This window comes from Aethalodelphis obliquidens, unplaced genomic scaffold, assembly GCF_003676395.1.
Source record: "Aethalodelphis obliquidens isolate GAN/ISIS:26980383/991018 unplaced genomic scaffold, ASM367639v1 scaffold70, whole genome shotgun sequence".
Lineage (NCBI taxonomy): Eukaryota > Metazoa > Chordata > Mammalia > Artiodactyla > Delphinidae > Aethalodelphis > Aethalodelphis obliquidens.
In genome coordinates this window covers 4,292,335-4,320,046 of record NW_020838014.1, presented here as the reverse complement: position 1 = coordinate 4,320,046, position 27,712 = coordinate 4,292,335, and the positions used below count along the sequence as shown (strand labels likewise).

General features: G+C 40.7%; 1 protein-coding gene across 6 annotated transcripts in view; it reads right to left on the bottom strand.

The window, feature by feature from the left end:
• Positions 1–7,707: 7,707 nt before the first annotated feature.
• Positions 7,708–27,712, bottom strand: part of SLC22A15 (solute carrier family 22 member 15) — an 88,472-nt gene continuing 68,467 nt past the window's right edge. For 2 of the 6 annotated variants that reach the window (XM_027091167.1, XM_027091161.1), the window contains 5 exons: positions 14,106–14,226; positions 12,188–12,260; positions 9,912–10,100; positions 9,191–9,596; positions 7,708–9,128 (listed from right to left, as the gene is read on the bottom strand). In XM_027091167.1, the coding sequence (XP_026946968.1) occupies positions 9,507–9,596; positions 9,912–10,100; positions 12,188–12,260; positions 14,106–14,226 (473 nt within the window). In that variant the 3' untranslated portion in view covers positions 7,708–9,128; positions 9,191–9,506. Of the gene's footprint in view, positions 9,129–9,190; positions 9,597–9,911; positions 10,101–12,183; positions 12,261–14,105; positions 14,249–27,712 lie in introns of those variants that run through there. The other 4 variants (XM_027091163.1, XM_027091165.1, XM_027091162.1 and 1 more) reach the window with 4 other exon arrangements.

The window sequence follows — 27,712 nt, the reverse complement described above, 5'->3', positions numbered from 1 at the left end:
CTTTCCTTTATCAGTTAAATCCTTATCAAGCCTCATCTCTCTCCTGATGGACTGGATTGGGAAGATAATAAATTCTTTCCCTGTGAGAAATGCATCTGCTATGCTCTGACTGTGCTTTGATATTGGCAAATCAATCATTATAGAATTCTATAGCTCAACAGCATCTGAATGCATTTTCTGGTCCTGAAGATGCTTTGGAACCTACTTATCAATAATAAATAGTTTCTGGATATGGCAGGACGGAGAAGTAAGTACAACTAGCATAACTGTCCAGCATTCCCCTTAGGCTTTACTCTGAGTTGTTTTCAGGTATTCATTCCTCTGACAATGCATTCCTCTGATAAATCAAGGAAAACTTATATTTTAGTCAACATTAGAGCCAGCTTCTGAATCACCTAGCAAACAGGAAAATCTAGACATTGATCCAACTCCTAAAAACTTTTTTTCTTACTGGGCTGATCCCTCAAGCGCCTGGAATCAAATTGACAGCGTTTCTGAACTTTTTACATGTTGTTTCCCCTAGATGAATTATTTTAGGAGATCTGAATATTACAACATTGAAGGTTATACCAAAAATTCCTCCAAATACCCTCATAGGGTAGAATGTCTCTCTATGGGGAGAGGGAGATGCCTCAGTGAAAAGAAAAGAATCACCAAATTAAAATTATTCTACAACTCAGTGGGAAGAATCGTATTTTAGTAATAAGTCTGTAAATACATGGACAAGATTGTTATTTAATTATCAACCCTTCTTTTGCTTACTTCTATTTTCAAGGTAGATATTAGACCAAGGTAGACATTTAAAAGGGATCATTTCTCTCTTGAACATATTCTAATCCTAACTCTTAACTTTGCTCAAAATGGTGATTTACATAATAGGAAGGTTAATGTGGAATGAAGGTTTTTCTAGCTTCCTATGAGTAGTTTTCTCAGAGCTAAATAATCCATAGACCTTCTTTTCAAATTGATCTTGGGGAAGAGTATCCCGTTTGAGAATATTACTTGATAGGTCAGTTAAGCCAATCTTGACTACCTTGTGTCCAGGTATTCACTCATTTAAAAATTTAATAAATGCCTACCATGTCCCCAATACTGTGCTAGTTCTTAGAATTACTAAGATGAGTAAGATACAGCCCCCTTGGTTGCTTTTGAGTTCAATGTACTGACTGAGCTCATAGGAAAGAGAGGTGAGGGATTCATGCCTTTCTTTAAAAATATCTGAATGCCTAATAAACACTGGGTCCAGTGTTACGGGCAGGAATGTAGTAGGAAAAAAGACAGACATGTACCCAATTTTCATATAGACCTTATGGCTTAGTAGGGAAGACATCATCGTTTATTAAATTACACAGTAAGTACTATAATTATGGAAAAGTATAGGAAGCTTAAGAGTATGTAACAAAGGTAGAGACAATAACAATTGATTTTGATAAGAAAATTACTGGAAATTGTTAAGATAAAGCAACAAATAAAACTCAGAAATAAAGTCTTAGTAGGTTCAAATTCTTTTGTAAGCAGTTCATTCTTTCAAACAGTAACTGGAAGACTTCAGCCTTAGCCAACTGGGTCTATAAACTCAATAATAAAAGTAGATTTGAGGCTGTTACCTGTGGTCTGGGTCCAGCTTCTCTTGATAATGACTAGGTTTTCCCATAAAACTTACAATTATACACTGATGACTCCAGCAGGTCTCATCTACTCAGAAAACTTGAATGACACACACTTAAGACACCTGTGATAAGCTGAATACTGGCCCCCAAAGATATCCACATGCTAATCACCAGAACCTGTGAATGTTACCTTTTATGGCAAAAGGGACTTCGCAGATGTGATTAAGGATCTTGAAGTGGGGAGATGAGCCTGAATCATCTGGGTAGGCCTGATGTAGTCACAAAGGTCCTTATAAGAGGGAGGCAGAAGGTCAGAGCCAGTAGAAGGCCGTGTTAGACAACAAGACTGGAGTGATGTGGCCAGGAGCGAGGAATGCTGCAGCCTCTAGAAGCTGCGAGAGAAGCTGCAAGAGACAAAGGAATGGATATTGCCCAACACCGCCCCCCCACAAGAACTCAGGATAAAACAGCCCTGCTGACTTCATTCTAACCCCTTACGATTCACTTCGTTGTCTAACCTCCAAAACTGTAATAGGATAAATCTGTGCTGTGTAAAGTTTGTGGTATTTTGTTATAGCAGCAATAGGAAACTATTATAACGCCCGATTACTTCTGTAAACTAAAAAGGGTCTTGGGAGTCTTTATGGAAAAGTTAGTTTGATTGGCATTTCTTAACCACCCATCTATTCTGCTGCCATTCTGCCAGTAAAAGCAAAATCCTCTTCTTCCTCCTCTCGCTTGGTTATAGTATCTATTCAGAGGAAACTATAATGGAAAACTTAATGACAATAGATAGTACGGGAAGGATATTATTTGAAAGTGAACTGCTGCTCTCTACCAATTTTCTTCCCTGTTAACTTCAGAATTAAGTTTTCCAATCTAACTATGCTGCATTAGAGGCAAGCAGATCATAGACCTAACAATTCACTTCAGTTCACCATTCTTCCATTCTGTATTTTCCAGGAAATTAGTGGGGGGAGATGTGAGACTTTAAAATATTTGGGGATCATCGTCAACCTGTTTCCTTAAGAAAGATCATCAATATGGTGAAACGCTGCCCTTGATGTTACTAGTATTTCCTCAGATCCCACTGAAAGAATCAGAGCGGTTGAGGGAGGTCGTTTGGCAGATCACACTCCAGTTGCAGGCAATGTAAAACATGTTATAGTCCCTCTTATATCCATATACATATAACTTGATCCTGCTACACAATTAAATGGATGCATGCCATCTGCAATAGCCAATAGGAAAGCAAACATCCTATATAGGGTGAAATGCATCTCTAACAATTAAAGTGGCTCTAGGAAACAAATGAATCTATTATATTATCACCGGCAAGCATATTGTAGCTTCTACAATTTTAAAACCCTAATCTGACATGACACATATTTACCATCTTTCAAGTGCTTCCCAGTGCTGGACAGTTTACCTCTCCGGATCCACTCCTTGACCTACGCTGTGTGGACTGCATCAGTGGGCTTCCTTCTGCATACTGCCTTCTGCTCTGTGGTTTCTGGAAGCTCTGCCTACGTATTGGTAAATCATTCATTGATTAAACTCACTTCCAAATTGAGTGTGCATTTTTGCCCATCTTACACAATCATTTCACTCAATTTCTTCAAGTTATATTTTGAAGCAAAGAAATTCCATCAACATCTCTTCTATTCAAAATCAATTGTTCTGCAAGGTCTAGACTGAAGTTATTTTAATACTACTTTGACTACATCTGCCCTTGACATTTTTCAATAAATAAGTAATCTCTTCTAAGCTTTGTATTACAGGGTTCTAGGGTCTCAGCTGAGAAGTCCAAATGTTTCCACAGATGCAAAGCTCTTTCCCAAGAGAAATTTAGACCTATAGGAAGAGGGATAACTCTTCATTTGGGGGGGAATAACAGTGAGAATTCTGCAACAGAGTATCAACAGTCTTGACTGTAAAGTATGGCCTAAAAAGCATTTGAATCTCTTTAACTGGCAAATACTCCTGTCACTCACTTAAGAATTTAACCATGAAATAACTTTGATCTAGCAAAAATTTTATGTTTCACTTTTTCCAACTGCTTGGTTTGATGTGCTTATGAATTGCGAAATCACTTTTGTGTGTCTTCACCAACATTCTTTTCATTTTAAAGTAAAATATAATACCAGAGAAAGTACAATGCAATGTATCTAGTATTATTTTATAAAACTTTTTTTGGTGATATATATGTGTGGATATGTATATGTAGGTGTGTGTACTGTGTGTTGCAGTGTGAAAGTTTTCGTAAAATTTTACAGTCAAAATATCTGAAAACTCTTCCACGACATAGATATAGAAGTAAAATTCCTGTCATAGAACATTTACATTTTTCAACCTCACTTGCTACTGACAATCTAGTTGATGAATAAATTTATAATATCAGGATGTAAGTAAATTCCTTTTTCTTCATATCTTCAAAATTTGGTATTAGCCTCTTTTTTTCTCCAATCTAATGGATTTTATATAACTTAATTTGTTCAATTTGCATTTCTCTGATCCTCTACTGAGGCTGAGCATCTATTATCTGTGAACTGCCTAAAAATATTTTTTGTAAACTTTCTTATTGTTTCTCTTCTTATCTGCACTAATTCTTCCTATATTCTGGATATTGATCCTTGTTTTTTTACAGCAGTTGCAAATATTTTCTTCCTATCTATTGCTTTTCTTTTAACTTTGTGGTGTGTCTAGTCATACAGAAAGAAGTTTTAAATTTAGATGCAGTGAAACATATCAATCTCTTTAAAAATGATTTGTGATTTTTACTTCTTGTCTGAAAAATCCCTCAATCCCCCAAGGTCATAAGAACATTCTCCTATACTACTTTATAGCTGTTTTAAAGTTTTGACTTTTTCCATTTAGGTCTTCAACTTATTTGGAATTTTTGTTATGGTGAGAAGAAAGGTAGGTCCTAATTTAGTTTTCTTTGATATGGAAACCCATTAGTTCCCACATCAATAATTGAATAGTTCATTCTTTTCCCTCTGATTTGTTATGCCATCTTCAAAAAATGCCAAATTGTTATATATGTTTGGTCTTGTTCTGGGATCTATTATGTTCTATTGATCTGCTTATCTATTGCTACACTGACACCACACCTTCAAAAGTTTCAATATCTAGGAAGTTGAGTCCCTTCTGCTTGCTCTTATTTTTTTGGGATTGTTAAATAGTTTCAAATAATTACTTTTTTTTAAAATTTAATTAATTTATTTTTGGCTGCGTTGGGTCTTCGTTGCTGTGCGTGGGCTTTCTCTAGTTGCGGCGAGCAGGGGCTACTCTTTGCTGCAGTGCGCGGACTTCTCATTGCAGTGGCTTCCCTTGTTGTGAAGCACAGGCTCTAGGTGCGTGGGCTTCAGTAGTTGTGGCACACAGGCTCAGCAGTTGTGGCTCGCAGACTCTAGAGCGCCGGCTCAGCAGTTGCGGTGCACAGGCTTAGTTGCTCTGCGGCATGTGGGATCTTCCCGGACAAGAGCTTGAACCCATGTCCCCTGCATTGGCAGGCAGATTCTTAACCACTGTGCTACTAGGGAAGCCCCAAATCATTACTTTTCTTTAATAGAATTATTTTGCCAGGTTCTATGCAAAAAATCTTGTTAAGATTTTAATCAATATTGCCCCTGTCAACATCTCTGCTGAAACTGCCTCAGCAAGACCAAATGCCTCCATTCCTGGAGAACAGAGTAGGAAAAAACGATGCATCACAAATGCGGCCTCCACCTCACTCCCACCTTCCAAATTCCATCTGAATCTGACTGGTGGAAACTTAATTGCACCTAGAAGCCTAGCTGCAAAGGGTGTTTGGGAAATGTACATCTTAGCTTTAAAGCCTCTGCAGTACAAGAAGACAGAGAAGAACCAACGGCTTTTAAACTACAATAGGTCATGAAATCAGTTTAGTGGGTCACAAGTGGCATTTTAAAAAACAAAATGGGACAGAATATAAGCTATCAGGGTACCAAGCAAGAATAAGCATGTTTCATGAAAGTTTTATGTATATATTTTATTTTAAATATATATATAGTAAGTATTGTAAGGTGGGGAGAAAGAGACAGAGACAGAGACAGAGATTAGAAAGAGGTGGAGGAACAGGGAAGAGAAAGAATATGTAAAATACATTTCTTATTGTGGTCATTATCAAGAAAGTCTGAAGGTCCCGGGAAGGTGAAGAGATGCCTTAGGTCAATTCACCTTAGTGCTACAATACCCCTTATACTGCTAAGGAAGTTTCCTTTTACTCCTTGTCTGCTAGTAGCTTTTATTTTAAATAGGTGTTGAATTTTGTCAAATAATCTTCATGCATCTATTGAGATAATCATAAGATCTTTCCCTTTAACATACTACACAGATGCATTTTCTAACAATGCAGTATCTTTGCATTTTTCTCTTTCCAGAAATACTTTTATGGTTATCTTTTGTACCCACTGACTCCCTAACTTTGCTACAGCCCCTGACCCACATACCACCCATAATTTCTAGCAGATTCTATATTTGCTCAATTTGTCAAAGATGCTACTGTGTACATCCTCATACGTTCTGTAAGAACAAAAGGTCTACATTTTACAATTCTTTATCATATTCACAAGAAACCAAAATACCTGCATTTTATTTTGTTAAAAAAATCCTTTACATGTATCCAATTTAAGAACTAATAATCTAATAAGAATTAGTAATGGAAGAGTAAGTCCTATTAGAAAGCTGCAGTTTAATTCAGTTTAATTAGTAGAGATCATTATTTCAATATGTTTTCATTAGGAATATGAATCTATTAAAAGTACCTTTATCAATTTGACCTCCATAAAAATACTTGCCCAGATTACATTTACTTAAGTAGTGTCCCAGAAACTTTCATTTGCTTGTTATTTGTTGTATTTCATTTGTTCATTTTTAAGTACTAAAGAATGTCTACATTGCTTGAAATCAGCCAAATGACAAATACTGCATTTTCAATGGGCAGTGGTTTTAACTCAACAATCAGGAAACTACAAAACAGTTTCTCTCAACATATCTGTGTGGTACCAGGGTTCTGGACAAGCTGGACAAGACCTTTGACCCTGGAAGCCCTGGGATTTCTTATGTGTCTTATGGTTTTCTTGCTGCCTTTTAGGAGAAAAGAAATTTAATTTTGAATACAATAAAAAATTTAAAAGGATACCTTTTACAACTCATCTGAACAAACAAAATATGTTACCTATAAATTAAGAGTTTTCCAATAATTTAATCAATACAAATATGCTCATGTGCACCATCTCCGCAATCACTATTTTTCAACAGTTAATAGCAAAAGGAAAAAATCTGTTTTTATAAAAGGCAAAGGGATAAAAAGACAGTAATTATTTTTTTTTTAATTAATTAATTTATTTTTGGCTGCGTTGGGTCTTTGTTGTTGCGCACAGGCTTTCTCTAGTTACGGTGACCGGGGGCTACTCCTTGTTGCGGTGCGCGGGCTTCTCATTGCAGTGGCTTCTCTTGTTGTGGAGCACGGGCTCTAGGCACACAGGCTTCAGGAGTTGTGGCACACGCGCAGGCTCAGTAGTTGTGGCGTATGAGCTTAGTTGCTCCGCGGCATGTGGGATCTTCCTGGACCAGGGCTCAAACCCATGTCCCCTGCATTGGCAGGTGGATTCTTAACCACTGTGCCACCAGGGAAGTCCCCAAAACAGTAATTATTAAACTTTGCCAAAAGACCATCTAGGAAGAAACAAAATTTAGTGACACATCTGACGTGAGCAGCTGATAGCCCAGCCTTAGCAACATGTGTTCAAACTGTGTACCCTTCCCTCCCTTCTTCTACCCTGGAGCTGGGAAAAGAGAATACCCAGGGGCAGAACTAATGGAATCCTCAATTATCTAGCCAGAGGCAGAGGGAACCCCAGTGCCAATAGAAAGATGGATTCCCAGTTGGTCTTCAAAGAGACCAAAGCCATGACACTGGTTGTCTCTGGGTGTTGGGCCTATGACTAATACATTTTTAAACTTCTAGTTTCCACATGTTTTTATAATGGGATTATTACTCTTATAATGCAAAGAGGGCTCCAACCAACCAAGAATCACCTATGTGTTGGTTTCTTGTTTTACGTTTAACTTCACAATGAAGAGCTTCTAAGTGTCCTTGTAAGTTCTTCCTTTCTTCCTCTCTTGATGGTGGGCAGGGTCTCCATTTCCCAGAGAAAGACAGCGAGATTCCACAATTTGGGGGTTTGGGTCAGATTTGCCTGTGATTTACAAAAATGATACTGGGAGGAGTTCTACAATTTCCCTGATGGCTAGAAACAGTAATACTTACTGTGTTCTGGGCACAGCAGCGAGAAATAAACAGTATTAGAGATGGCCCCTGTTTATAAAGAGCCCAATACATAATCAAGGGCATGAAGGACATAAAAATACTTTAACAAAGGTACAAGCTGGTATAGTGCAAACCAAGAGGTCAGTGGAAGAGGACAGGACAGGGTTGGAGCCAATGCGAGGTGAGTCCTCCAAGATTTCCAGAAACAGACTCAGTGATGACTTCTCTTTATCTCCAGTGAAATTTCTTTTTCTCCAAGGGATTAATAGAAATGGAAATTCTGAAAACACAGAAATTTTCCCAGTTGGGAAAGTGACCTAAAGTAACACTGCCCAAGCTTGTTGACTCCAGGTTAACACTCCTATTTGAGATAATACCCAGGTTTCATGGGAAACACTTTCAGCACATGGTTTTAGGAAACAGTACGACTTTGATTTATTTGAAAGCTGGCAGTACTTAATGAAAACCAACATTTACTAGGAAATTACTGAGCCTTCCATTCTAGCTAACCAAACAGGCTGGAGCTGATCTAGGACTAGAAGAGTTCAAGTTCTTAAATGTTGCCCAAGTCCCTCCTTGTACAACACTGAAAACAAAACAAACAGAAAATTGTGAAAGATAATTTTCTTTTCTTCCTTATTAAAAACAGCATTTTTTTTTTCCTTTTTAACATCCAAAGTCTTGACATGTCACTTTTTAGCTGCCCTCCCCTTTATAAAACTTCGTCGTTTACTGGGCATGGTTTGGAAGTTATTGCTGGTACTAGAATCTGAGATGGAAATTTTTCTCCAGGTGCACACAAGTGGGAACTGAAGAAATTACACAATTCGAGTATCAAAGGGAGCTGCCAGGGAGAGGCAGCCCCACCTCAGACTCTGAACATTACTCTGGTGCAGCTGGCTTTTCCTAGCGGGTCATCTGTGGGACTGACTGAAAGCACAGGGAGCTCAAGCCAATCACTGGGCCAGGAACCAAGTTGGGGGCCCAAATTTCATCCGTTGGGATGAAGGTGGAGGGCCTCAGGCCACACAAATGACCTCTCAGTGCTTTTCTTCTGGCAAAAAAGTGAATGAAATGCTAACACCAACCTGCCTCAAAAGATTCCTGGTGAGGAGCAACTGAGAGGGGCGGATGTCAAATTTGGTGGACAGATTACGTGTTAATGGTGAGAAGAAATTTTACATATTTGCCTTTAGGCCACAATGAAGTTGAAAGGCAACCTTAATGGTGAGAAGAAATTTTACATATTTGCCTTTAGGCCACAATGAAGTTGAAAGGCAACGTAATCAAACTTCTAGAAACAAATGAGCTTACCACTCTGGCATGTGGACTTCAGCAATCTGGCCAGAGGTCATGATTTTGAGCTAAACCCGAATTGTGGGCAGTTAACAACTATTCCCTTGATGCAGTGATGCCCTGTTTCTTGAAATCTCTTCTCCAACTTCCTTCGTGCCTAAAAAACATCAGGCCACACTGAGTACCTTCGATGTTTGTTCAGGCCTATCTTTCCACAGCTCCCTTCAGTTTCCTGGGAGAACCTGCCCTCGTTGGAGGCAGAGAAGATGACCCTCTGCGTCTGAGGAGGAATCTGGGGCACGTCACTTGATCATCTGTGTCTCTTCATCCGCATCGTAAAACTCTTCCTCTTCCTCACTCTCACTCCCTAAAGGGCTCTCCTTGTCCACAGACTAAAGCAGGAAAGGAGAAAAGGGCAGGGAAATGATGTCATGACATTTCTAAAGTTAAATTACTGTCTAGCATTCAACTGACAAATGTACTCTGATGACATTTATTCCCCTAAGAATTAGCCCCTAAAGTGTTCTAAGAAAGCTAATGAATCATCTTTATTTCTCTGACAATCAGCTGCTATCAGATCCCACTTTTTTCCAGCAGTTTTGCTCAGTTCTATTTAATATAATCAGATATTCTTTTTTTTTCTTTTCCCCCAAAACTATCATTATCCAAATGGTAAATCTGAATGATTAAGAAAAATTCCATCATACCTGAGGGGGATCCAAGGTCTGTAAAGATAACGCCTCCTCCCCCAGCCTCCGATATGAGTACACCTGAAGGTCAGAAAACGTCTCTAGCAATGGACTGTTAAGGGTTTCTGGCAATAATAAACTCAGGAGGCCTGAGGTCAGCCCCGTGGCTCCAAAGACAATGAAGGGTAAAGACCACTGCACGTACTTCTATGGGGGCAGGGAGTGGAATGAAAACAAACAAAAATTCAGTGTTAGTTTCCTAGCAGATGACATCAGCAGTCTTATGACCCAGGACCTGCCATGTTTACTGTCCAGGTCCTGCCTCCTCACTAGAATACACCAGAAAGCCCGTCTTCTTTCCCCTTAGAGAATTACCCCAGGAAACCAGAGCCAGTCCTCGGGCACAGAGACAGGAGTGAGTAAATCAAAAGGACAGAGCTGGCCTGTGGAGCAGACGCAGCAGACTGTTCATGCACAGGCTGGGGACTGTGGGGAAGGGGCTTGGCTGGCTGAGCAGGGCAGACACACCGCCAGAGTGCGTGGTGAGTCGGACACTCAGCTTCCACTCCAGGTTGAGTGGCCTGCAGCACAGTGACTTCCACACGCAGGAGACACCCTGCATATTTGCTGACAACGACGAACTTTAACGTTCTCAACCCTGGAATGGGCCAAACAGTCCCACATACGTGTTCTGATTCACTAAGCACCAGAACTGAGAGGCATGGGGCTTAAAGGTGTAAACACCCTGAAAAGGAAGAGAAAGGCCTTGAGAAACCTATACACATGGTTTGGACATGGTAGCGGGCCGGTCCAAAAGACGTTCTCAGGAAAATTTAAATACAAACATACAATTTCAAAGATAACACCAAGGTTCTTGCAGGACGGGGCTCTGGGGGATTTCTGAGCTGATTACCATTCCTGAGTTCCTGCAAAGGAGCCACCCAGCTTTATCACCTTCTGGTTTGGGCTTCCAAATTCGGTGGCTAGTTAGGATGTCCCTTCTGATCATCTTTTCCTGATTTTTCAAAGATGAAGAGATGATGGAGGAGGAGAGGGAGGCATGGAGAGGGGACAGGAGCGGGACGAAAAACTCTGACCTCCGGCCCCCTGAGTGCAAACACATGCCCGGAACTGTGGGCCTGTTGTTGAATCAAGGGGAACGTTCACCTCTTCTCAACTTAGTGGGACTCAGGGAAGACACAACGCTGGGTATTATAATGTTCTAGGACAGCGGTCCAAAGTCGGGCATCATTAATGATAAACACCTAGCGTTGGACACATTTTGCAAAATGGAACTAATATGACTCCTTCATAAGGGTCTTGTGATCTAAAATTGAGCATGATAGTGGGAAGCAGCCGCATAGCACAGGGAGATCAGCTCGGTGCTTTGTGACCACCTATAGGGGTGGGATAGGGAGGGTGGGAGGGAGGGAGACGCAAGAGGGAGGAGATATGGGAACATAAGTATATGTGTAACTGATTCACTTTGTTATAAAGCAGAAACTAACACTCCATTGTAAAGCAATTATACTCCAATAAAGATGTGGAAAAAAAAGGAAAAAAAAATAAAATTGAGCACGAAACACAGAGAAATACTCAGAAAAAGGAAGTATATCCCATTTCCTCAAGAAAAGAAAAGGCTACAGTGGCATTTCAGAGACGTCCTGTACTACGATGAGGCGAGTAGTTGCCTGAGTGATGAGCAATTGTCTCCAGAATAGGCTCAAAGCCCCACTTGATCAAACCTAATCACGCTTCAACAAGTCTTGGCTGGGAAAGTCCTAGAGGAGACCAAGCAGAGACGTGCACAGGGGCTCCATGGGATCTTTCTCAGAACATTTTGAGATTGGATGGAGTTTACTTTATCTCCCTTTCACCTTCTTCTCTTCTAATTTTCTTTTCCGAGTGGTGTGCTGTGTTCTCTGTTATTTAATACAGGGTACCAATGCCTACAGCATACGGCTGTGGTGAAGACTGCATGATATGATGTATGTAAAGGGCTTAGCACAGAGGTCAGCACACAGCAGAAACTTAGGAAATGTTCACTAATCAACTAACGTACAAATGGGGACAGGAAGGGGCAGGCAGGCATTAGCTAACTCTCCAATGAATACAGCCAATCCCTGGGAAGGGTCCATCTGCCCTCATGGATCCTTAATCTAAAAGGCACAAGGTGCACATTTGTGTCAGGCTGATCTTAAAACCGCAGCTGTTTGTTACCTCTTTCTACTCAAAAGCACAAACATTTCCAAAGCAGAGAATCAAGAAAAACAAACTAGGAGGTACAAACCAACCAGTGAGGGGATGAAGGGAGCAATAATCCCACCAACTCGGGAGAACATGGAACAAGTTCCAAGCCCAACATTCCTGAAAGGCAAAAGGAAAAGGAAAAAAAAAACGTCAGTAAGTTCTAGGGGGACAATTTAAAGGCTCTAAGGGATAGTGGGCTCAGAATAACAAATCCCAAAGTGGAAATGCAGGATGCTACAGAGCAGTACTGCCCACTAGAACTTTCTGTGATGCTGCAAATGTTCTGTACTCGCCCTGTCCAATACGGAAGCCCCCAGACACAGGCAGCTACCGAGAGCTCAATGCAACTAAGAATGAGGAACATAATTTTTAATTCATTTCCTTTTAATTAAACTTAAATAGCCACATGTGATATTGGACAGTGCAGTATAGAAGCTGGTGCAGAAACGAGCATGTGAATATTTCTTGTTAAATGTTCTCCTGGGTTCTCGTGTCTTAGATCTCCTATCAGTTAAAACATCCAAAGAAGAGCCAGGGTTTAACGATCTGAAAAGTCTGCCCATTTCTTTAAACTCAACTAATTAACTATGAAAGGATCAGGCATATAAATAGGAATTGATTGGACATATATTCTCAGGAAACCAAGAACATTACCTTCTTGGGGAATGTGGGTAGCAAGGAGGGGGAGGAAATGAGAATGATAATGATTATAGGTAGGGTGACCGTACAGCACCCTGTTATCCCAGCCGAATTGTTAATAATGCCCACATTCGCTCTCAAAAGTGTCCCAGTTTGGAACTAAACGGTCACCCTAGTTTTATAGGCAACAGCCAGAGAAAGCAGGTTCTGGGAATAATCAGGGAATGACAAGCCAATCACAGACAACCTGATCTCTTACTGGGAAAAAGGCAGACAGAACCATTACGCTTCTTGCATGGATAAGGGAAAAAGAAGGATCTGTTTGGAATGATCCTCAAAAAAAGACCAGGAAAATGCCGACGGGGGGACTATGGTCCAGTACACAGAGGCCGTTCTGTAAAGACTGAGCTGCATCCCTGCCCTTCAAATTTAGGTTTGTTTTTTTGTTTTCCGACTTATTTTATGAGGGCAAACTTAGGATGGAATATGTTGGGTTTTTTGGTTTTGTTTCTGAATATGTTATTTTTGATATAAGCAAGTCCTACTCATTGAAAATCACCTTTAACAACTAATATGTAAATACAATATTCACTTATAACTATAGGGAATTATCTTTATTTACTTATTTACTTTTGGCTGCACTGGGTCTTTGTTGCTGCCCGCGGGCTTTCTCCAGTTGCAGCGAGTGAGGGCTACTCTTCGTTGTGGTGCGTGGGCTTCTCACTGCAGTGGCTTCTCTTGTTGTGGAGCACAGGCTCTAGGCACGGGGGCTTCAGTAGTTGTGCCATGTGGGCTCAGGAGTTGTGGCGCACAGGCTTAGCTGCTTCGCGGCATGTGGGAACTTTGTGGACCAGGGATTGTACCTGTGCCCCCTGCATCGGCAGGCGGATTCTTAACCAGTGCGCCACCAGGGAAGTCTCATCGTTTTTTAAATGTGTATATTTTGTGCTAAAATATAGGCTCTGTGATAACAGGGACCTTGTCTCCTGGTCCATCGTGTACCTGACACAGAAGGGTTGACTGAATAACTCACAGGCCCTGAAATAAAAATGACATCCGAGCACTATGTAGGTGCTGGGATACGTTTAGTGTAGAGTACTTCTCACGACTGACAGGGAATTCAGCCCAAGATAAAGTTATGTTTTCCTCAGCCAAGCGGGCAAGAGCAGTGTCCACAGGTTCTGGGCTCACAGCTGCTTGCTGAGTTGCTGCTAGCCCACACTCGCTGTGCTCCAGGTGAAGTGAGGGCCACGCCTCTGTCAATGCAAACATCTACAACAGAATTCAGGACGTGGGAAGGAGAAGCCTGTGTGTGAGGCGTACCTGATGACCGTGGGGTACAGCTCCGAGGTGTAGATATACACGACATTGAAGGCAGCACTGATGGTCAGCTTCCCCAGCAGGGACAAGGAATGGCTGTTCACCACTGCGAACACACCTGTGTCTGAGGGGGACAAGTGCCACATCTGTGAGGTCCTCGGTGGAGAAAAATTCGTCTAAGTGACACACTTAATTCTGAAGGAGTGAGAGACATTTGTGGTGATCTCAAACAGTGAAGAGATCATATAACCAGACATACATTCAGAAGGTTTAGTCATCACACACAGCACACAGCAAATATTTCTCAGCATTCTGGCCATCCCCAGGAAATCTTACACAGTGGCTGTCGTGATGTGTGATTAAACCTGCACAACCTAAATGTCCATCAACAGATGAATGGATAAAGGAGATGTGATATATATATATATATATACATACACACACACAATGGAATACTACTCAGCCAGAAAAAAGAATGAAATAATGCCATTTGCAGCAACATGGATGGACCTAGAGATTATCATACTAAGCGAAGTAAGTCACACAGAGAAAGACAAATACCATATGATATCACTTTATATGTGGAATCTAAAATATGACACAAATGAACATGTCTGTGAAACAAAAACAGACTCAACAGATATAGAGAAGAGACTTGTGGTCGCCAAGGAGGAGGGGTGGGGGAGGGAAAGATTGGGAGTTTGGGATTAGCAGATGCAAACTATTATATAGAGAATGGATAAACAACAAGGTCCTACTGTTTAGCACAGGGAACTATATTCAATATCCTGTAAAAGCCATAATGGAAAAAAATATGAAAAAGAATATATGTGTAACTAAATCACTTTGCTGTACAGCAAAAATTAACACATTGTAAATCAACTATACTTCAATAAAATTAAAAACAAACAAACAAACAAAAACCTGCACTCACTCCTGAATGACAGAGCTCCCTGAAAACTTCTGTACTGGGGTCAAGTAAGCTTCACAGAAGTCTTAAGTTCCACCTATCTAAGGGTATTACTTGCCCCTCCTTTCTTCCCAACCTCGTTCAACAATCAATGATGTAAAAGGTTGATCAGCATGACAAGCCCTGACACAGGAGAGGAGTGAGTCTCAAAAAACTCCTATCTTCAGTTTGCATTCCTTAGTATTCCATTGTAAAGATAAGGAATAATCCCACTAAACTACTACACGTTCTTTAAAGAACAAGACTCTAAATGTGGAACTACTTTTCATCCTTCCTCCTCCCCAATTTCTTACTTGAAGATTACTAATCAATAATGATATTTCAGTTTCTTAATGTAACGTTTTTTACATAAAATGCAAAAATACAGTTTATGCTAGTTCACGTCCCTATCAAAAATGCTATCAATTGTCCAGTGGTTCTTTCCTTTATTAATACTACCTTCTCTGGGATCTTACAATTTAATTATTCCCTTTCAAACATATTTAACCTCTCCCCTTCAGCAACCCACTAGGCCGTAACCTTCAAAATAAGTTTTCTTCTCCTTAGGAAAAAGCAAAAATTCTCATTGGCTCCATTGCACTTTCTCCCCTTCACAATCAAACATCTCCAGTGAGTGACTGACCCTCCATTTCCTCAAACGCATCTGCCCTGTACATCACTACAATGTGGCCTCCAATACCATCCTCTCCTGAAACTCCTATTCTTGAAGGTCAGCAGCAATGTCCTGATCACCAAAGTAATTGCCTCTCATTCTCTCTGACATTTCTGACTAATAGAACATGCCTGTCCCTTCCTTGGGACTGCATACCTGGCTCATCCAAACCACTTAAATAACTCAACTGCAATATTCTTTCCTGCCCTTGACCTCCATGGCGCCCATTTCCCAATCCATGCAAATGGCATGCTTTAGACACTCTCCTGTAGTTGCTTGCTTTTCCATCTTGTCTGCCCCCAAATATATATATATATATATATATATTTTTTTTTTTTTTTTTTTGCGGTACGCGGGCCTCTCACTGTTGTGGCCTCTCCCGTTGCGAGCACAGGCTCCGGACACACAGGCTCAGCGGCCGTGGCTCACAGACCTTGCCGCTCTGCGGCATGTGGGATCTTCCCGGACTGAGGCACGAACCCATGTCCCCTGCTTCGTCAGGTGGACTCTCAACCACTGCGCCACCAGGGAAGCCCCCCAAATATATTTTGAGTTGTCTCAGGCTAAGGCCTTGTTTGTATCTGTTTCCCTCACGGCACCTCCCATAGTCTGATCACAGTGGTGCTCACTAAATATTTATTGAAAGAGTAAGTGTAAGGACTATAACAGGGATTAATTTAAGCGAAAAGAATCTGTGCTCATGTACTTTCAATGTCTGAGGAGGGAGGCACATAATATATCCCATTCCAAAATAAAAGTTTCACATTCCCAGCTTGACTATGAAATAAAACTTCAACTCCTTTAAAGATGGCGTTCTGAACGCAGTGGCCCAGGCACTGCCAAACTCGACCATCTGGGGCCTTCTTCTCTTCTGCCAGGCTATTTGGAAGAATATGTCAGCAATTTTAAGTACTGAATATATCATTTTAAGCCATGAGGTGCTTCTGGAAAAAGAAGCATGCTCAAGGTATAGGTCTGGACTTTTGATATCTAACAACTTCAAGTAAACCAATAATGAGGGCAAATTAAATTCATCAATGATTTTCCAGAAAACTGAGTGAGTCAGGAAGAGGTCTTGGGTGGCACTGAAGCAAACAGAAATGTGCACATTTGCGTGACTGCAAATGATCTTTGGGACTGTTTTCAACCCATACAGGATGGCACCTTCCAGAACTGTGCTGGAGATACTCTACGTCTTTAGAACAGGTGAGGGGATTGCCATCCTGAAAATTAAATTCAAATAACATGTCGCAGAAGGCTTACCATCTAAACACCCGCAAGATCCAAGGCTGGAAGATTTCTCCCCTGTGAGGCTCAGGACACTTCTAGCAGTGGCCCATCTGGGGAGCCTGGCTCCAGCCGCATACCCACAAGTGCTCCCATCAGCCCGACACCTCATCTGATGCTTGAAACTTCTCCCCTTGTTCCTGCCAGTGGAGTCTGCAGCAGCCATTTGAACCTGGGGGAACTCAACTCTCTCCCAAGATAGCCCATGTCAATTTCAGACAGCTCTGTTTATTAGAAAATGACTTCTTAGCCTGCCTGTGGAGCTGCCGGTCTATCAGTCATCATGAGTTAATATTTAGGAAGGCTTTGCGGCCACTGGGCTGGTTCCCTGGATTTCTGACCTTGGTTTTTATCTGAAAATGAAATTAGATATTATTGGCTATTATCAATGAATGTTCAAAGTGATTGTTAAGGGAAAAAGAGTGATTTAAAAGGAAAAATTAAGCTCAATTATCTTTGGGAGAAAAAAAAGGGAATTTTCAAAACACTTGTATTCTTCAAAGTACTGAACTTCAGAGGTTTTAAGTTGATTCCAATGATGAAGATACTACAGACATCATTTTCAGAACTAGTTACCTGAAGTTTTCTCAGAGTCCACTAGGGTCACCAGAACAAAATACCTCAGTATGTTACAGTCACATTTCACTGACCCAAATAAGAAAAGTTAAACTTAATCATCCACTTCATTCACTGGGTAAATTTTTATTGTTTATGAATATGTTAAAAATCTTTAAGACAGCTGTAGGTCCTGTACTATGATACAGAAGTTGAGCCAAGAACCACAATTCATTTTGCTTTCCTTTGGCTTTTTTTTTCTAAAGAAAAATACCACATATGCCGAAAATTCTGTCACTATAATTTTGCCATTTCTAGAATTTCACATGAATGAAATAATTCAGTTTGTAGGCTTTTGTGTCTGGCTTCTTTTAGTAAGCATAATGCTTTTGAAATTCATCCACATTGCTCCCTGCACCAGTAGGTCATAGCTCATTGCTTTGTTGTTGGTGAGTAATTCACTGTATGGATATAACACAATTTGTTTATCCATTCCTCAGCTGAGGGGCATTTGCGTTCCTTCCAGTTTGGGGCTATTATTAATAAAGCTACCATGAACATCAAAGTCCTTTTGTGGATCTATGTTTCTGCTTCTTTTGGGTAAAGTTAAATCAGACAGTAAATTTATGTTTCTCTTTGAAATAAGCTGCTAATGTTATCCAAAGTCTCTGTACTATTTTACATTTCTATCAGCAGTGTATAAGAGTTCCAGTTCTTTCTTATCACTGCTGACATTTGGTATGGTCAGTCTTTTTAATTTTAGCCATTCTAATAGGTGTGTAGTGGTATCTCATTGTGGTTTTAATTTCCATTTCTCTAATGTCTAATGATGTTGAACATCTTTTCCCATGCTTATTTTCCATATTTATATCCTTTTGCAGAAGTGTCTGTTTAAACATTTTTCCCATTGGTTTTTCATTACTGAACTGTAAGAGTCCATTCTATCTTCTGGGTACAAGTTCTTTATCAGGTATACGTTTTACAAATATTTTTCCCAGTCTGTGCCTTGCTTTTCATTTCCTTAATAATGTCTTTTAAAAAGCAAAAGTTTTAATTTTGATGGAGTCTAAGTTATGAATTTTTTTGTGTGCTTTTTGTGTCATATTTAAGAAATCTTTGCCCAAAGGCACTGAGATTTTCTTCCATGTTCTCTTTTAGAAGTTGTGTAGTTTTACCCTTTATACTGTCGACTGAAAAAAAAAAAAAACACGACCTAAAAGTTGACAATTATGTTTTATTCCAGGGACACGCTGAGAACTTACACCTGGGAGACAGCCTCTCAGATAGCTCTGAGGGACTGTTCTGGAGAGTAAGAAAGGACCCAGGATATATAGGAGTTTTTGCAAAAAAAATCAGGTAGTCAGAACATCAGAAGAGTACTGCCAGTTAAAGAAAAAACAGTTATCTCAGGTTAACGAATTTAGCACTTTTCTATGCATGGGAAAATGCAAGAATCTGGGCTCACTGAAATCATTCTTTTGATATGCACCTTAACTATCTAGGGCCAATATCCTGTTTTCTCCATTCTGAATCACCTCAGGGTGCATCATAGGGGGAACTGATATGGTGGCTGATGGTTTGATGGCTGCAACATCCTTTGTTTATGATATGGCTGGTGATTCTTTGTCCACAACATTTAGACATGCCATTCATTTCAAGTTAATTACTGCATATGATGGGATGTGCAGGTTGAAGGTAAATTTTTTACATATGGATATCCAATTATTCCAGCACGGTTTACTGAAAAGATTCTTTTTCTCATTGAATTGACTTGTCATCAAAAATCAATTGACCAGGGAGAGCAGGAAGATGGCGGAAGAGTAAGACGCGGAGATCACCTTCCTCCCCACAGATACACCAGAAATACATCTACACGTGGAACAACTCCTACAGAACACCTACTGAAGGCTGGCAGAAGACCTCAGACCTCCCAAAAGGCAAGAAACCCCCCACGTACCTGGGTAGGGCAAAAGAAAAAACAGAGACAAAAGAATAGGGACGGCACCTGCACCAGTGGGAGGGAGCTGTGAAGGAGGAAAAGTTTCCACACTCTAGGAAGCCCCTTCGCGGGCGGAGACTGCGGGAGGCGGAGTGGGGAGCTTCGGAGCCGCGGAGGAGTGCACAGCAACGGGTGCGGAGGGCAAAGCGGGGAGATTCCCGCACAGAGGATCGGTGCCGACCGGCACTCACCAGCCCGAGAGGCTTGTCTGCTCACCCGCCGGGGCGGGCGGGGCTGCGAGCTGAGGCTCTGAGGCTCGGGTTTCGGTTTCGGACGGAGTGCAGGGAGAGGACTGGGGTTGGCGGCTTGAACATAGCCTTAAGGGGTTAGTGCACCACAGCTAGCCGGGAGGGAGTCCGGGGAAAAGTCTGCACCTGCCGAAGAGGCAAGAGACTTTTTCTTCCCTCTTTGTTTCCTGGTGCGTGAGGAGAGGGGTTTAAGAACGCTGCTTAAAGGAACTCCAGAGACGGGCGCGAGCCGCGGCTAAAAGCACGAACCCCAGAGACGGGCGCGAGCCGCTGCTGAAAGCGCGGAATCCAGAGACGGGCGCGAGCCGCGGCTGAAAGCGCGGACCCCAGAGACGGGCGCGAGCCGCGGCTGAGGGCGCGGACACCAGAGACGGGCGCGAGCCGCGGCTGAGGGCGCGGACTCCAGAGACGGGCGCAAGCCGCGGCTGGAGGCGCGGACCCCAGAGGCGGGCGGGAGACGTTGGGGCTGCTGCTGCCGCCACCAAGGGGCCTGTCTGCGAGCGCAGGTTGCTCTCCACGCCCCTCTTCCGCGGAGCCTGTGCAGCCCGCCACTGCCGGGTTCCCGGGATCCGGGGACGACTTCCCCGGGAGAGCGCACGGCGGGCCTCGGGCTGGTGCAGGGTCACGCCGGACTTTGCCGCCCCGCATTCCGTGCCCCTCCCTCCCCACCGGCCTCAGTACGCCAGAACCCCCGAATCAGCGGCTCCTTTAACCCCGTCCTGTCTGAGCAAAAAACAGACGCCCTCCAGCGACCTACACGCAGAGGCAGGGCCAAATCCAAAGCTGAGCCCCTGTGAGCTGTGAGAACAAAGAAGAGAAAGGGAAATCTCTCCCAGCAGCCTCAGAAGCAGCGGATTAAAGCTCCACAATCAACTTGATGTACCCTGCATCTGTGGAATACATGAATAGACAGCCAATCATCCCAAATTAAGGAGGTGGACTTTGGGAGCAAGATCTATGATTTTTTTCCCTATTCCTCTTTTTGTGAATGTGTATGTGTATGCTTCTGTGTGAGATCTTGTCTGTATAGTCTTGCTTCCACCATTTGTCCTAGGATTCTATCCGTCCATGGTTTTTTCTTAATTTTTCTTAATAATCAATTTTAATTTTAAGAACGTTATTATACTTTACCTTCGTCCTTTCTTTCTTTTTCTTTCTTTCTTTCCTTCCTTCCTTCCCTCCTTTAGACAACGAATCATCCCAAATTGAGGAGGTGGTCTCTGACAGCAAGATTTATGATTTTTCCCCCTTTACCTCTTTTAGTGAGGGTGTATGTGTACGCTTCTGTGTAAGATTTTGTCTGTATAGCTTTGCTTCCAACATTTGTCCGAAGGTTCTATCCGTCCCTTTTTTTTTTTTCTAAATAAGAATTTTTTAATTCAATAACTTTATTATACTTTATTTTATTTTTACTGTATCTTCTTTCTTTCTGTTTTTGCTTCTTTCCCTCCTTCCTTCCTTCCTCCCTCCCTCCCTCCTTTCTTTCCTTCTTGCCTTCTTTCCTTCTTTGCTTCTTTCTTTCTTTCTTTCTTCCTTCCTTCCTTCCTTCCTTCCTTCCCTCCTTTCCTTCTTTCTTTCCCCATACTTCTACTAATTCCCTCTACTTTTTCTCCCTTTTAATCTGAACCGTGTGGATGAAAGGCTCTTGGTGCTCCAGCCAGGAGTCAGGGCTCTGCCTCTGAGGTAGGAGAGCCAACTTCAGGACACTGGTCCACAAGAGACCTCCCAGCTCCACATAATATCAAACGGCGAAAATCTCCCAGAGACCTCCATCTTAACACCAGCACCCAGCTTCACTCAACAACCAGCAAGCCACAGTGCTGGACAACCTGTGCCAAACAACTAGCAAAACAGGAACACAACCCCACCCATTAGCAGAAAGGCTGCCTAAAATCATAATAAGGCCACAGACACCCCAAAACACACCACCAGACGTGAACCTGCCCACTAGAGAGACAAGATCCAGCCTCATCCACCACAACACAGGCACTAGTCCCCTCCACCAGGAAGCCTACACAACCCACTGAACCAACCTTAGCCACTGGAGACAGACATCAAAAACAGGAGGAACTACGAACCTGCAGCCTGCAAAAAGGAGACTCCAAACACAGTAAGATAAGCAAAATGAGAAAACAGAAAAACACACAGCAGATAAAGGAGCAAGATAAAAATGCACCAGACCTAACAAATGAAGAGGAAATAGGCAGCCTACCTGAAAAAGAATTCAGAATAATGATAGTAAGGTTGATCCGAAATCTTGGAGATAGAATGGACAATAGAATGGACAAAATGCAAGAATCAGTTAACAAGGACCTAGAAGAACTAAAGATGAAACAAGCAACGATGAACAACACAATAAATGAAATTAAAAATACTCTAGATGGGATCAATAGCAGAATAACTGAGGCAGAAGAACGGATAAGTGACCTGGAAGATAAAATAGTGGAAATAACTACTGCAGAGCAGAATAAAGAAAAAAGAATGAAAAGAACTGAGGACAGTCTCAGAGACCTCTGTGACAACATTAAACACACCAACATTCGAATTATAGGGGTTCCAGAAGAAGAAGAGAAAAAGAAAGGGACTGAGAAAATATTTGAAGAGATTATAGTTGAAAACTTCCCTAATATGGGAAAGGAAATAGTTAATCAAGTCCAGGAAGCACAGAGAGTCCCATACAGGATAAATACAAGGAGAAATATGCCAAGACACATATTAATCAAACTGTCAAAAATTAAATACAAAGAAAGCATATTAAAAGCAGCAAGGGAAAAACAACAAATAACACATAAGGGAATCCCCATAAGGTTAACAGCTGATCTCTCAGCAGAAACCCTACAAGCCAGAAGGGAGTGGCAGGACATACTGAAAGTGATGAAGGAGAAAAACCTGCAGCCAAGACTACTCTACCCAGCAAGGATCTCATTCAAATTTGATGGAGAAATTAAAACCTTTACAGACAAGCAAAAGCTGAGAGAGTTCAGCACCACCAAACCAGCTTTACAACAAATGCTAAAGGATCTTCTCTAGGCAAGAAACACAAGAGAAGGAAAAGACATATAATAACGAACCCAAAACAATTTAGAAAATGGGAATAGGAACATACATATCGATAATTACCTTAAATGTAAATGGACTAAATGCTCCCACCAAAAGACACAGATTAGCTGAATGGATACAAAAACAAGACCCTTATATATGCTGTCTACAAGAGACCCACTTCAGACCTAGAGACACATACAGACTGAAAGTAAGGGGATGGAAAAAGATATTCCATGCAAATGGAAACCAAAAGAAAGCTGGAGTAGCAATTCATATCAGACAAAAAAGACTTTAAAATAAGGACTATTAAAAGAGACAAAGAAGGACACTACATAATGATCAAGGGATCGATCCAAGAAGAAGATATAACAATTGTAAATATTTATGCACCCAACATAGGAGCACCTCAATACATAAGGCAAATACTAACAGCCATAAAAGGGGAAATCGACAGTAACACATTCATAGTAGGGGACTTAAACACCCCACTTTCACCCATGGACAGATCATCCAAAATGAAAATAAATAAGGAAACACAAGCTTTAAAAGATACATTAAACAAGATGGACTTAATTGATATTTATAGGACACTCCATCCAAAAACAACAGAATACACATTTTTCTCAAGTGCTCATGGAACATTCTCCAGGATAGATCATATCTTGGGTCACAAATCAAGCCTTGGTAAATTTAAGAAAATTGAAATTGTTTCAAGTATCTTTTCTGACCACAACGCCATGAGACTAGATATCAATTACAGGAAAAGATCTGTAAAAACTACAAACACATGGAGGCTAAACAATACACTACTTAATAATGAAGTGATCACTGAAGAAATCAAAGAGGAAATCAAAAAATACCTAGAAACAAATGACAATGGAGACACAACGACCCAAAACCTGTGGGATGCAGCAAAAGCAGTTCTAAGGGGGAAGTTTATAGCAATACAAGCCCACCTTAAGAAGCAGGAAACATCTAGAATAAACAACCTAACCTTGCACCTCAAGCAATTAGAGAAAGAAGAACAAAAAAACCCCAAAGCTAGCAGAAGGAAAGAAATCATAAAAATCAGATCAGAAATAAATGAAAAAGAAATGAAGGAAACGATAGCAAAGATCAATAAAACTAAAAGCTGGTTCTTTGAGAAGATATACAAAATAGATAAACCACTAGCCAGACTCATCAAGAAAAAAAGGGAGAAGACTCAAATCAATAGAATTAGAAATGAAAAAGGAGAGGTAACAACTGACACTGCAGAAATAAAAGAGATCATGAGAGATTACTACAAGCAACTCTATGCCATTAAAATGGACAATCTGGAAGAAATGGACAAATTCTTAGAAATGCACAACCTGCCAAGACTGAATCAGGAAGAAATAGAAAATATGAACAGACCAATCACAAGCACTGAAATTGAAACTGTGATTAAAAATCTTCCAACAAAGAAAAGCCCAGGACCAGATGGCTTCACAGGCGAATTCTATCAAACATTTAGAGAAGAGCTAACAGTTATCCTTCTCAAACTCTTCCAAAATATAGCAGAGGGAGGAACACTCCCAAACTCCTTCTACGAGGCCACCATCACCTTGATACCAAAACCAGACAAGGATGTCACAAAGAAAGAAAACTACAGACCAATATCACTGATGAACATAGATGCAAAAATCCTCAACAAAATACTAGCAAACAGAATCCAACAGCACATTAAAAGGATCATACACCATGATCAAGTGGGGTTTATTCCAGGAATGCAAGGATTCTTCAATATACGCAAATCTATCAATGTGATACACCATATTAACAAATTGAAGGAGAAAAACCATATGATCATCTCAATAGATGCAGAGAAAGCTTTTGACAAAATTCAACACCCATTTATGATAAAAACCCTGCAGAAAGTAGGCATAGAGGGAACGTTCCTCAACATAATAAAGGCCATATACGACAAGCCCACAGCAAACATCATCCTCAATGGTGAAAAACTGAAAGCATTTCCACTAAGATCAGGAACAAGACAAGGGTGCCCACTCTCACCACTCTTATTCAACATAGTTTTGGAAGTTTTAGCCACAGCAATCAGAGAAGAGAAGGAAATAAAAGGAATCCAAATCGGAAAAGAAGAAGTAAAGCTGTCACTGTTTGCAGATGACATGATCCTATACATAGAGAATCCTAAAGATGCTACCAGAAAACTACTAGAGCTAATCAATGAATTTGGTAAAGTGGCAGGATACAAAATTAATGCACAGAAATCTCTGGCATTCCTATATACTAATGATGAAAAATCTGAAAGTGAAATCAAGAAAACACTCCCATTTACCATTGCAACAAAAAGAATAAAATATCTAGGAATAAACCTACCTAAGGAGACAAAAGACCTGTATGCAGAAAATTATAAGACACTGATGAAAGAAATTAAAGATGATACAAATAGATGGAGAGATATACCATGTTCTTGGATTGGAAGAATCAACATTGTGAAAATGACTCTACTACCCAAAGCAATCTATAGATTCAATGCAATCCCTATCAAACTACCACTGGCACTTTTCACAGAACCAGAACAAAAAATTTCGCAATTTGTATGGAAACACAAAAGACCCCGAATAGCCAAAGCAATCTTGAGAACAAAAAAAGGAACTGGAGGAATCAGGCTCCCTGACTTCAGACTATACTACAAAGCTACAGTTATCAAGACGGTATGGTACTGGCACAAAAACAGAAAGATAGATCAATGGAACAGGATAGAAAGCCCAGAGATAAACCCATGCACATATGGACACCTTATCTTTGATAAAGGTGGCAGAAATGTACAGTGGAGAAAGGACAGCCTCTTCAATAAGTGGTGCTGGGAAAACTGGACAGCTACATGTAAAAGTATGAGATTAGATCACTCCCTAACACCATACACAAAAATAAGCTCAAAATGGATTAAAGACCTAAATATAAGGCCAGAAACTATCAAACTCTTAGAGGAAAACATAAGCAGAACACTCTATGACATAAATCACAGCAAGATCCTTTCTGACCCACCTCCTAGAGTAATGGAAATAAAAACAAAAATAAACAAATGGGACCTAATGAAACTTCAAAGCTTTTGCACAGCAAAGGAAACCATAAACAAGACCAAAAGACAACCCTCAGAATGGGAGAAAATATTTGCAAATGAAGCAACCGACAAAGGATTAATCTCCAAAATTTACAAGCAGCTCATGCAGCTCAATAACAAAAAAACAAACAACCCAATCCAAAAATGGGCAGAAGACCTAAATAGACATTTCTCCAAAGAAGATATACAGACTGCCAACAAACACATGAAAGAATGCTCAACATCATTAATCATTAGAGAAATGCAAATCAAAACTACAATGAGATATCATCTCACACCAGTCAGAATGGCCATCATCAAAAAATCTAGAAACAATAAATGCTGGAGAGGGTGTGGGGAAAAGGGAACACTCTTGCACTGCTGGTGGGAATGTGAATTGGTTCAGCCACTATGGAGAACAGTATGGAGGTTCCTTAAAAAACTACAAATAGAACTACCATATGACCCAGCAATCCCACTACTGGGCATATACCCTGAGAAAACCAAAATTCAAAAAGAGTCATGTACCAAAATGTTCATTGCAGCTCTATTTACAATAGCCCGGAGATGGAAACAACCTAAGTGCCCATCATCGGATGAATGGATATAGAAGATGTGGCACATATATACAATGGAATATTACTCAGCCATAAAAAGAAACGAAATTGAGCTATTTGTAATGAGGTGGATAGACCTAGAGTCTGTCATACACAGTGAAGTAAGTCAGAAAGAAAAAGACAAATACCGTATGCTAACACATATATATGGAATTTAAGGAAAAAGAAAATGTCATGAAGAACCTAGGGGTAAGGCAGGAATAAAGACGCAGTCCTCCTAGAGAACGGACTTGAGGTTATGGGGAGGGGGAAGGGTGAGCTGTGATGGGGTGAGAGAGAGTCATGGACATATACACACTAACAAACGTAGTAAGGTAGATAGCTAGTGGGAAGCAGCCGCGTGGCACAGGGATATTGGCTCGGTGCTTTGTGACAGCCTGGAGGGGTGGGATAGGGAGGGTGGGAGGGAGGGAGACGCAAGAGGGAAGAGATATGGGAACATATGTATATGTATAACTGATTCACTTTGTTATAAAGCAGAAACTAACACACCATTGTAAAGCAATTATACCCCAATAAAGATGTTAAAAAAAAAAAAAATCAATTGACCATGTGCATTTTTCTCTATGTGTGTTATGATTGAATGAAACATTTTTAAAAGGTGAATAAAATCTCAGCCCCCTCAAAAATAAAATAAAAATCAAATGACCATTATATAGGTCTATTTCATATTCAATTCTATTATCTATGCATCCACCATTATGCCAATATCACACTTTTTTTTTTTAATTTTCAGGCCATGTCTCATGGCTTGTGGGATCTTAGTTCCCCAATCAGGTATCGAACCCAGGCCACAGCAGTGAAAGTGCTGAGTCCAGGGAATTCCCTTACTGTCTTAACATAATTTTGTAGTAAGTTTTAAAATCAGTTGGGATAAAGTCCTCCAACTTAATTTTTCTTGATAAAAATTATTTTGGATATAATTTGCAGTTCCATAGAAATTTTAGTATTAACTTGTCAGTATCTATCAGCAAAAAGAAGCCTGGTGGAAATTTTATTGGGATTGTGTTGAAGACAGATTGATTTGGGGAGAACTGATGTCTTAGTATTTTCTGATCCTTGAGCATGGTAAGCTCTTCATTTATTTTATTATTACCATTACCACCAATTCACTTATTTAGTCTTCTTTAACTTCTCTCATCAATGTTTTAT